The sequence below is a fragment of the Cajanus cajan genome, chromosome 9 (assembly GCF_000230855.2).
Source record: "Cajanus cajan strain Asha chromosome 9, NIPB_CcT2T_4, whole genome shotgun sequence".
NCBI classification, from domain to species: Eukaryota; Viridiplantae; Streptophyta; class Magnoliopsida; order Fabales; family Fabaceae; genus Cajanus; species Cajanus cajan.
The window spans coordinates 13,212,677-13,224,858 of record NC_138525.1 but is presented as its reverse complement, the minus strand read 5'-3'; the positions used below and the strand labels follow the sequence as shown (position 1 = coordinate 13,224,858).

Sequence of the window (12,182 nt, the reverse complement as noted above, 5' to 3'; positions counted from 1 at the left end):
CAGCCTCTTGAAGAAACACCATCTTTTCATCATACCCCCTAAGTCCCTGCACCCTCTCTATGATCAATGAGAGTTCTCTTTGTTGTTCCTGGTGCCTCACATATAAATAAGTTCAGTTATTAAGAAAAGTCAGTAATCAAAGACAAAGAATAAGTATCTTCTTACCATGTGGTTGGCTTTTAGGTCCAATAGCATTCAAATTCAGTGGACTATATAGTATTGGCAATAGATGTCTAGCAACCTTTTTCTTTTCCAGAACCATAAGTAGAGTCTTTAACTTTCCGGTTTAACTATTTTTTGTGCTAAAAAAGTTCTCCTTCTAAGATTTAGTAGTGAGGTTGGAGTAGTACACAAAAGATTTTAAATTTTAAATTTGTTGTCATTGTTATATTTTTTTATTAATAATTTTATATAATGTTTAAAACTTTTTATTTCTCCGACAAATATGTGGATCAATTATCTTTAATTTAACCATTAATCTTAATTTTGAGTCTTGAGTATACATGTATGTTAAATATTTAAAATGAGAGATTTATCATTCATATTAGTCTTTTCTAACTCAAACAACATCATCTTTTGTGGAAGCTATATGTGATATAAACAAAAATAAATACTTTTTTTTTATTTCTTTTTAAAGATGTATCTATCCCAATTTTTTGTTTAAAATTAGGAACACGACGCAAACACAAATACCAAGACACAACTAATGTCCAAAATATAAGATGTATGATATCACACATAGACACTATCTAATTTTTATGCAAGAATGACTCTTAAAAGATGAATCATATCTCTTAAAAATTATTACTAATAATTCTTATGAATATGAGTTTTTTAAAAGATTAAAATAAAATATTAAGGGTCTTGTAATATTTATAAATAAGTTAATTTTTAAATTTTTTATATAATAAAAATATTGGATAAATGTTTATATTAGACAAAGAATTAATTTACGTTTTTGATATCAATCTAAGTGATATACAAAAGGATTTGAAATTGTATTAGAGAGATGTCTAAAAAGAATGATAATTTTTAAGTGTAACATTGTCAAGAGGTGTTAGATGTGTGTGAAGATGTATTTGAAGTGTGTCAAACTCAAAGACAGAACATTTTGTAGATGTCTACGTGCTGGATAGTTAATAATCAATAAGCTTTTGTTCTTGAAAAAGCTAGATCATGTTAACTGATATGGGCAGCAAGAATTTCATGTATGGAATCTACCGAAAGCTCAAACAAAACTTTAACTATCGGTTTAGTTATTCTATTCATATTGCAAAATGTCTAGGGAGGCCAGTTTGATTACCTAATACAAGTACAATTCTTCGTAATAAAGAGTATTGACTATTGACACTTTCCATATTCTTTTAATTAGTCTCTTCATCTCATGACAAAATGTCTTCTAAGTAAATAGATAAAAAATAATAATTTTACAAAATAAATTTTAATATTAATATTTTTATAATAAATGAAACAGTACAACATCAACATTTAAAAAATATCATAAGGAATACAAATAAAAATAATAATTAGTGGTACATTAAAAAAAATAAATTAACACCTAATTTTGAAAAAAAAAAATTCTTACACCATTTATCATGAGATAGAGGAATTATTCTTTATACACCTTTTGATATTTTTTTCATTGTTTAAAAGTTTGTAAACGTTGTTAAATAAATATATTAACGGCATAAGAGTTTAGTTCAATTTATTCAACAACGCATTTGAAAACTTGTAATCTCTTATATTAAGTTCAATTTTACTAATAAAAAAAATATATACCAATCCATTGATTGATAATGGAGCTAGAATAAAATTTGCCAATGGAATTAATATGTTTCATGTATGGAATGGAATCTACCGAAAGCACAAAGATTCAACGTTAGTTATTCTATTTATATTGCAAACAAATATAAGGATGCCTTTAGTACGAGCTGTTGATTACCTAATACAACGTAAATTTTTCAAAAGCAAGGTTTGTTCGCCTTTTGTTTTGTTTTGTTTTTTTAAATAAGAAAGATTCCAAAAACGGTAGTAATGGAAAAACTGTTTTCTGTATTTTAAAAGCAGAAAATAAGAAAAAATGCTTATCAAAAATAATTTTTGAAATTTGTTTTTAAAAGTAAAATCTGCTTTTGAGATTTTAAAATCAGTAAAACCAACTATATTAAGATATTATCGCACACTGTTTTTTTTTTCTTCTATAAAAATCAATCACAAATAATTTGAACCTTTATTCATCATGAGAAATTAATCATTTTTCTAGATCTAACCTCCATCGATAAATTAAAACATATTTAAGTTATTTTATTTTGATGTTTTCAATTTTTTATTATGATAGTTTTTTTTTATTACACTTTCACATAAATTTCCTTAGTACTATAGTCTAACATAGGGGTGTTCATCGATTTAAATAATTCAATAAATTTGGTAGTTCAAACAAAATAAATTAAATTAGTTCAATTTTTTTTATAAGATCAAATCAATAATAAACTAAATAAATTTAACCTTAATTGATTCGGATAATAGATTTGTATTTTAAAAATTTGAAGATCTTATAATTGAATCAATTAAAATTATTATTATTTTATTATTATATGTGGAGAGAAAGATAGTCATTAGAAAGAGGGGAGGTTAAATAGTGTCTATAAAAAAACTTATCTTTTCAAACAGTGAAGTAGTAACACAAATCACAAGAGTGTCTTAAGAAGAGTCAAGAGGTTGAACATACAAAATTTTATATTGGTTCTTCTCAACCACTAAGACAATATTTAGTTCTCAATCTAACTTGATTTAGATCAACTATCTTTAACAAATATACAAGTATTCTTTTTCCAAGCCACTTTTAGCTCAACCCTGAGAGTCCTTTGATTTACCTTTTCAAGTAACTATACAAATATTCTTTGTACACCAAGACTCTCTAAGCTTAAACAACCAAGTTTTTTTTACAGCCAAACCTCTTTAGGGTCAACTCAGTAACATATAGTTATATCTATGTAAGATGAAAAAGGCTGTTTTAGTAGAAAATAGTTTTCGTGAGAGTAAGATGAAAATGTTTTTTGACTTAACAATTATATTTTTCCTTTTTTTACTAATACTTTTGTTGAAATAGATTAAGACTTTGTGAAAAAGTATCTGTAAGGGTGTAAAAAGTCTTAACTAAAAATTGATATTTTTGGCACAAAGTCGTTAATAGAGATTAATGGATTGAAGTATATTAGAGCAGATCAGTTTTATCTCAAAGCATGCAACCATTCAAATAGTTTGTAACATGCATATCATATATCAAAGAAACTACTAAGATAATGAGATACATAAGGGACTTGCCCTGAAAACATGTATGAACTGAATGAGTAAGATGAAATCAATCAAGTTAAAATTGTTTCAACATCAAAGAAATTTGAATGAAAATAAAAAAATTAAAATTGTGCAAAAGCTTCAACAAAAGCATTTGTATTACTAGCCCTTTCGGCACCAACAAATGTTAGTCCAAAATCAGTCTTTCTCATCTAAACTAAGCTCAATGTTGAGGCATGTGAGCAACATCTGAAGCTTTCGCACATAGCATGCTTGCCTTCTAAGTGCAATGAGAAGAGCTAGAGTTAAAAACTTGAACAAGAATGCCATAACATTGTCCTATGCTTGTTGAGAAGGATGAGGGTCTAATCTAGGAGCAGTACTAAATGATTTGGCTAAGTTTGTGCATGATTGAAATAAGTGAACATGATATTACTAGGCAACATAACATGAAAAGTAAAGAATAAAGGAAAGGGGTAGTAATAAACGCGTTGTAGAAGATAAACGACATTGGTATCAAATGGCATGGTTTAAGTAGGGGTAAGGGAGACTTAAGAGTGACTCCCAATAAAGTAAAGAGGGTACTCTTTGTCTGAGAGGCTCCATAATGATGATTGTGAGCATATTTCATATGCCTCACATCCTCTATGTATTGGCATTTCTTTTCCATGCCTTTGCAAAAAGAGTTTAGAGCAGCCTTTGGATAGGTAGTAGCAACGAAAAATTGAGTCCATGACTGAATCTGACATGGCCTATGCAATCCACTAATCATTTAGGCATTTTATGAGGGCTTCCCTTATAACTTAGCTCTAGAACAACCCTTGAATGAAAAAACATCTTGAAGTTAGTTAGATTGCAGTAGTGAGATCGTCTTGTGGAGTCATAAGGGGCTCCCGTGACTTCTTATCAGTTGTCTGCTCCTCCTCTAGAAGATCCAACTTTGCAACCTCCTTAGAGTCAATGCTAACAATATCACATTCTTCACTAGGGGGCATAGTAGATACAAAGTCCTTTGATGCTTTTAGATCAGGCTACACCAAGGAAGTATCCACACTTAATGGTTTGGGTAACCCATATTGCTAGCTATACATGAGGATGAAGGTATAATTATTAAGTTATTTCAGCCAGACAATAGTCATATCAAATCCAAACTTAAGAATTTTCATTTTTAATCCTTTTTTATCGAGCCTATAATTAAGCATTTTTTGAATCACGATGAACATGTTGATTAGTCATGTTGAATTGTGTCATTTGATCATGATGGTCAAGTGAATAAGTTGTGTTGAATCATATCTAAATTGTGGAATTCATATTGATAGTCATGGCAAATCGTGTTGATAATCATGGCAAATCGTGTTGATAGTGGTGTTTGTTAAGAAAACAATTCAAATTTTCAATTTTAAATATCTAAGATATTGTTTAGATTTTCAAAGAAAATATTCTTCTTTTAGGATATTGTTCAAAATTAAGATATATTAAATTTATTTTAAGAATTTATTTCCTCTTTTTAAGGTTAGGATGTTAAGTCAATAATAAAAACTTTTGAGATAAGAAGAATCACTTAACCAATAGAGAAGGTTATAACCTTAAATGAAAAAGGTCATATGAAATAAGATTTACCAAGTTTCGTCAAGAAAAAAAAAAGCTTGCTATAAAATGTTTATCAAGTTTCTTCAAAAATGCTTGTGAATGAGAGTTTACAAGGTTTTGTCATAAAACTTATGTTAAGAGTTTTCAAGTTTTGTTCGTCATAAAACTTGTGAAGAGAGCATTCAAGTTTCAATTAGTAAAAAGACATGTAATACATTTTGAGCATTATTATAGATGTAGGCATGAGATATCGGATCACGTTAATTATTTTGTGAATGTTTTTCTTGTTCTTTATGATGTTATTTTGTTTGTGTTCTCTCATTCTTAATTGTAAAAGAAAGAGTTTATTTTCATTCTCAACAATGTCAAATCATGTCATTTATATCATAATAATTGTATCAAATTGTGTCATTTAAATCATGATAATTGTATTGATAATCATGTTGATTATATCATGGCAATTATGTTGATAATTATATTTAATTGTATTATTTATATCATGACAATCGTGTCATATTTTGATCTTAGGTATGACACTTTGACTATTCTATGATTGTTGAATATTTATAATTGATTGATATTGTTTGTCTATGATGTATTTATTGGTCACCCTTTTTTTTTCAAATGTCATGACTTCATGCCTAATATTAATTGGATTAAACATATTTTTATTCCTTAAACTTTTATTAACTTTTAATATTTGTTTCCAAACAAGTTTTTTTAATAGTTTAAGTCCTAAATTCTTATTAATTTTTAATTTTAGTCCCTAAATTTTTCCTTTCATTAACATTTTTGATCCCTAACGTCAAGATTTTTTATTCATCAAAGAAAATTTAAGAATTAAAATCAAATCAATTTTGTCAAAAATTGAAAGTAAAAATTGACAAAAATTTAAAGTTAAAGACATTTAATTCTAATTAATTTGAAATGAAAAAAATTAAAGTAATAAAGACCGAATAATAGTGAAAGACATGACTATATTTGTTCAAGTCCCAAATATTTTACTAAAAAGATAAATTGATAAATAGATGTTTAAATATAATAAGATTAACACATTCCTATTAATTTTAATATTTTCCTCTGTTAATATTTTTATTACATCAAACATATAACATAATAATAATAATAATAATAATAATTATTATTATTATTATTATTATTATTATTATTATTATTATTGTTGTTGTTGTTGTTGTTGTTAGAGGAAAAGAGACACTTTGAGTCTCTCTATTTTTTAAATAAATTAAAATAAATAAAAAATAAATATGTTGTAGATAGTTACTTTAACGGTTATTTAAAAATTAAAAAAAAATGAGACAAAAAAGACATTAAAGAAAAAAGATGATTCAGAATTATGAGTAAAATAAAAGAGGATAAAATAATTTATATAAAAATAGAGACTAAAACAGTTGCTTAAATATCCTTTATATAATTGTATAAATTATAAAGAGATTCTTGTTAACCATGTTAGTATAACTAAACATCATTTATAATAATACCAATCAAATTTATCGCAATTTAAAACTATTACATGTAAAACGTGAATACACAAATTATTAAATATTTTTATATTATATAAGAATACTAACTATTATGGTATACTAAAAATTATGATAAAAATTGAAATCATTTTTAAATTATTTTTACTGTATCCCTTCGCACAGATCAACACCTGATTTAGAACACTTTTTTTTACTAACTTTAAAAATAATACACATATTAAGAATATTAAATAATATTCTTACTAAGATTAAAACTATTTTTAACTGCCTAATACGATGTTTACTATTATTTATCTATCATTTACAATACATATGTAAAATATTTAAAAATAGAGATAAAAACTTAATAATAAGATGAAATAATGATCATTTTAGTAAAATTCAATTTTTTTAATCACTTATCACTTTATAATATTAATATAATCTTTATTACTTTTATTTATTTTAAAATCCTATGTTGTTAGTGCAAAGTGTGCAGAGTGCTTTTCACTTTTAATTTAGTCTTGTTTTTAAATCACATGTTCTTTTTATCCACAATGCCTGGAACTTTGTTTAAAGGATCGATGTCCAATTTTATTTGAATCTACGATGTTTTTTCCCTACACTTTCTTATAAGGATATAAGATCGGTATTCATAAAATTAGGTTTTCTTCTTTTTAAACGACAAGTATGAAAAGTAACTATCTTTATAGAAAAAATAAATAAAAATTCAGTCCACTGATTTTTTTTTCAAAATTTTAAGAAAATATTCATTTCTTAAATTTTTTGTGAAGTTGTAAAGTAACAAAAATCACAGAACGAGAAGAATAAACATTTATAAACCACTATTATCGACTGCATAATGTCTATACCTAATCGGGTTGTCACAATGCAAATAAAGAAGGATTTCATTTTACACTAAAAGTAAATATAAATTAAGGATTAATTATCATGATCCTTACCTACTATAACTAAGCGATGCATCAATACAATATTACATGATAGTATAAAAAGGTTATATTACTGCTATCAAATTTTAATTCAATATTAAAGGGAAGCTTGTATATAACTTGCACGCTCAGTTACAATATTACAAATGTACGTAGCAATTTAATAGGGGCAATATGCTCACAGAAATTCAATATGCACAAACTGCTACAAGAATCAAGATGTATGCTAAATGTTTATAATTGTCTCTGGACTACAAGAGAGTGCATTTCCCAATAAAACTGTCCAGACAGTGATGGGAGATGGTGATGCAGCTTGCATGCTTGATTTGTTTTGTAAATTCAAATTACTGACTAGTGACTAATAGAATCCTCATCAAAAGAATTTAAACATGTTATCTGTTCCGGGCATGTCATTGGTCTTGACTAACAAGGGATACTCTTCAAATATACACAGTCAAGTGTGTATGAATTATGTAACATACCACGGAAATGTCAACATGCTTACGAACAAATTCATAAAATCCTGACAATAAAATATTGCATAATTTTTTTCAAAAAATATAGTTTTGAATCAGATGCCATAAAAAATTTAGATTCATTCCTAGTAACAATTCCTTTCTAATCTCAAGCTCTCCAATCAAGCATTTGAACATAATAAGAAGGAAAAAAACATACATCAACAATCTATATCAATTTCCTCAACTTTCATCCTATCATTCAATTCAACTTAATTGAAGGAAGGTATGACAATATACTTAATAGATTACCTCTATTCATGAATCTATTAAGGCTTGAGCAAGAGTGAGAAACCAAACTTGGGATTCTTGTCCAAATCCTTTGTTTCAAAAGCACCCGAGATTGTCAAGAATGATTTACGTGTTAGCTCATGCTGCAATAAAGCCCCAAGGTTGCCATGGTTGTTCAGTTTTGCTTTCACAACTGTCTGCGGATCAACCACATAAGAACATCCAACTGTCAATGTGTTCTCATTTGAAGAGAACCTTCTGCTAATCTCTCCCACAACAGCTCCCCCATTCAATCTATCTAACTGGTGCAAATATGACACCTTCATGGAGTCTCCCTTATCACCTCTGCAAAAATGAAAAGTACACTATTATATAACTAAACATTAATCTGCCAAAGTTGGCATCGCATACAAATTTATGCTCTCAAATTGTAGGGTGTGTATCTCAACACCACTAACACGGGTAGCAGTTATTCAATAACTCTTCCAAAACATAAATGCCAGGAACACACTCCTTATACATACTACTTCTTACGACCAACTGAAATATACTAGAAATCACAAAATTGTGTCTTACTCTTATTTAATGAGTCTCCACATTCTTCTAATTTTGTCGTTCCCAATAAATTTTAACCAATAATAGAAAATGTCTTAAAGAATGTGTCACCAATACTTCTATCATGAGAAAAAAAAATCTAAAAATTGTTATAGAAAGAACATCCTAGTTGCATTCAAATAACCATTACATCTACAAGTATTTGCCATTGCAAAGATGCATTCCATGTACTAATTAAACATCTGACAATTAAAAACACTTCAATTACTTACAATATTACTGAAGCATTGGAACTTGGCATTTTCAAGCACACACCAGCATTGTATTTCGTAAACTTGCCAACACTTGTGGAGTAGCTGGTTTCTGCTCCAAAGGCAATGCTGGGTGTACCCATAGTCCCAGAAAAATCAACAGCAGGGGAACAGTTTAAACCAACACCAACAGTAAAAGCCACATGATCATGAAGATACTGAACCTCAAACTACATCAAAAACATGTAACTATTACAAGTCTAACATAACAAATTTCACTCCAATCTTATATCAGAAGAGACAACATTCTTAGTACCTTGCCAGAACTGTAATCAGGTAGACGTATCGAAGCAATGGTTTTTGCAGATGGCACAACATCAGAGACAGTGAATGTCGTCAACACCTAAAGAACAATATTCAATTACTAACGAAAGCGGAAAATATTATACTTTCAAATTTATGAAATAGAAGATAAGAGGTAAATAAATACATTTGATTCAGTATCAACTTTGACATTAACAGCTTTGTTGTTATACTTGAATTCCGCAGCCACGTCACCAGAGGAAAGTCCTCTACTCTTCACCAATGTTGAGTTCAGGTCCTGAAATTGTGACAAGTAACAACAACAACAACAAGCAATTACTACTTTCTCTCAAAGAAGATGCAGAAGAACCAAGTCCTCGTCTGCATTAATTCATTTTACCTTGTTAAAAAAGATAAAACTTAGTACTATTGCTACTGCTTTAATCAGAATTAAAGTTTCATCTTAATAATATGCAAAAATATATATTATAGATTTCTGCATTAAATATAAATCCATGTTATTGAAATAAAACTCTAATATTGATTAGAAAAAAGTTCCAAGTAGGTAATGTAACTAAATTTTGTCCTAATTTTTATTCTAGCGTCAATACTTACGCGACGTAACACAGTTATCGTTTCTCTTGAATTGGAAATGAATTACGCAATTCAAATAATCAGAAAATAAATTCGAAATGAATGTAAAGCGAATACTGAGAGAGAGAATAGAGGATCGAGAAGCGAAGTGAACGCACGAGACCGGTATTGGTGGAGGAAGAGATGGTGAATCTTTGATCGGAGTTGTAATCCTTCGTGAGAATCTCTGCGGAAGCGAAATCGGAATTTAGTTTGCGACGAAAGCGCGTAAGAAGTGAAAATGGGAGAGAGATTTGTTTTACCTCTGCCTCTCTTGCCGATATCAGAGAAGAAACCAGGTCCTTTGCCAGACATTTTCGCTGCAAAAACAAACACCACCAACAACTAAGGGTTTATGTAAACCCTTTTTCCATGAACCAAAATATAAACCATAAAAAATAGGGCCAAAAATTATTTCACAAATAGAATTGCTCTCGTTGAGAGTCGAACTCAAGACCTCCCGCTTACTAAACGGGTGCTCTAACCAACTGAGCTACGAGAGCTTGTTGCTGTTTTCCCTATCATTACTTTATTAACTATTTTCTTTGCCATGTGGATTTTGAAGCTGGGCTTTTAGTAACCCCAGCACAATCCCTCTGCTTTAAGTATGATATAAAATCCTGATACTGTTTGACAGACATTCATAGGGTCAGTTAACAAGACGAAAGAGACTGTGTTACTGGATGAAACACATTCAAATTCTCACTCATAAATACACGTCCAAATTTACATAATACGCATCAGAATATAATGTTTATAGTTTTTTTCAAAAAAAATTGGAGCACCAAAATAAGTGATAGATTCTATTTAATACCAAATTAAGATTGTATTTGATGTTGATGATTAACTTTTTAAATGTTTGAAGTACTAGCACTATCATTCTTTTTTTTCTTTTTTTAATGAAGACACACTTGATCTAAGTATCTATTTTTTCAAGAGATTCTCAATTTGCTTTTTCATATTAAACAACTTAGTTGGAGTCATTCTATAAGAAGTTATTGATGCTACCCACATACATGAAATTAAGTTAATATAAAACTCCACTTTTCTCTTAGCAAGTAACTCTAGAACTTCATGTAAAAATACCTTACAGTAATTTCTGACTACCTCAATTGCATCAATCAACTACATTAAGTTAATATAAAACTCCACTTTTCTCTTAGCAAGTAACTCTAGAACTTCATGTAAAAATACCTTACAGTAATTTCTGACTACCTCAATTGCATCAATCAACTACTCACACTTCACACTTAGAGAGGAGAAAACAACATAACATTGGGCTTCTTTCTTTAACATATCATCTACTTGCTTAGTAGAAACCAACTTATGCTTCTCAACTTCAAAAAAGATCAACGCCTTCTTAACACAATCTATCAGGGTGTGATTACCAAATAATCAATTCATCCCTAAGATCGCAACTAACTCAACCAAAGGCAAACAAATCAAGTTCACCTTATAACAACACCCACACACTTCAACCAAATAATGCATACATACATTAGAAGTCATAACAAACACAAAAGTAAAAGTAGATATCAACATATCAAAACTCAGAGAGCTAACAAGTAACTTTAAATTTTGTACACATATAATACAGATAAAAGAGTGCATAGCACCCAAGTCAAAAAAGGATTAAGATATCATTACCAACAGTTAGATATATCCATACATCAAAAGTTATACATATTCTATGTAGAATGAGAATTAAATATTATTTAGCTTTTCTTGATTAGTTAAAAACACTTTATTGCAATCAATTATTGAAGTGTTTCTACAAATAGGTTTAAAATTAGGATTTAACACTTTATTTATTGTTCAAACGCCTTCAAATTCACCATAATTATATGGAAGATCATGCATGATAAAACACCTAGCAAGTGCATCTTTATAAGCCTTAGGATCAAATTTCCACTACTTCAATAAACTAACTTTGTTATCTAATGTAACCCCAACATCTTGGTACTTAGAAGATCTAATACATTTAATAATATAATGTCTTAAATGATTAGTACCTGAAATAGGTTTACATGTATACAATTTTTCACAATCATTACATTTATCCACCCAATCAACTAGACCAATCTTTTCATAATAATTTCATACCTTAGAGGTATTAGGTTTACTTTTCTTAGCCTTTTTCAGTATCTTGGTCTTGATCATTGATAACCCTTCTCTTGCTTTTATTGCCAATAGTAGTAACAAAAGGATTAATAACAATGGTAAGCTTTTTCCTCGTGTTAGGTAGAGTCTCAATTATATCTAAATCATCCTCCATATTTCAAAAATATCATCAACATTCATGACTACAATATTCAAAATTAAACAAGTTTACTCATTTAGTATACAATTCCTACAAAGGATCATAATTTTATAACAAGC

The 12,182-nt window shown here is 28.6% G+C and overlaps 1 protein-coding gene and 1 non-coding gene across 3 annotated transcripts; both read right to left on the bottom strand.

Moving 5' to 3' along the window:
- Window positions 1-7,399: 7,399 nt before the first annotated feature.
- LOC109813919 (mitochondrial outer membrane protein porin 2) lies at window positions 7,400-10,245 on the bottom strand. Of its 2 annotated transcripts, XM_020378212.3 has the most exons (7): window positions 10,067-10,245; window positions 9,923-9,990; window positions 9,358-9,468; window positions 9,184-9,270; window positions 8,889-9,097; window positions 8,083-8,406; window positions 7,400-7,838 (listed from the first exon to the last, which is right to left on the bottom strand). In XM_020378212.3, the coding sequence occupies exons 1-6, from the start codon at window positions 10,116-10,118 to the stop codon at window positions 8,100-8,102; spliced, it is 834 nt and encodes a 277-aa protein (XP_020233801.1). In that variant the 5' UTR covers window positions 10,119-10,245; the 3' UTR covers window positions 7,400-7,838; window positions 8,083-8,099. The 2 variants fall into 2 exon arrangements, with proteins under 2 accessions (XP_020233801.1, XP_020233800.1); XM_020378211.3 differs by having other exon boundaries at window positions 7,808-8,406; window positions 10,067-10,244.
- TRNAT-AGU (transfer RNA threonine (anticodon AGU)) lies at window positions 10,233-10,306 on the bottom strand. Its single transcript has one exon. It is a non-coding gene; the product is annotated as a tRNA-Thr (tRNA).
- Between the last annotated feature and the right edge of the window lie 1,876 nt (window positions 10,307-12,182).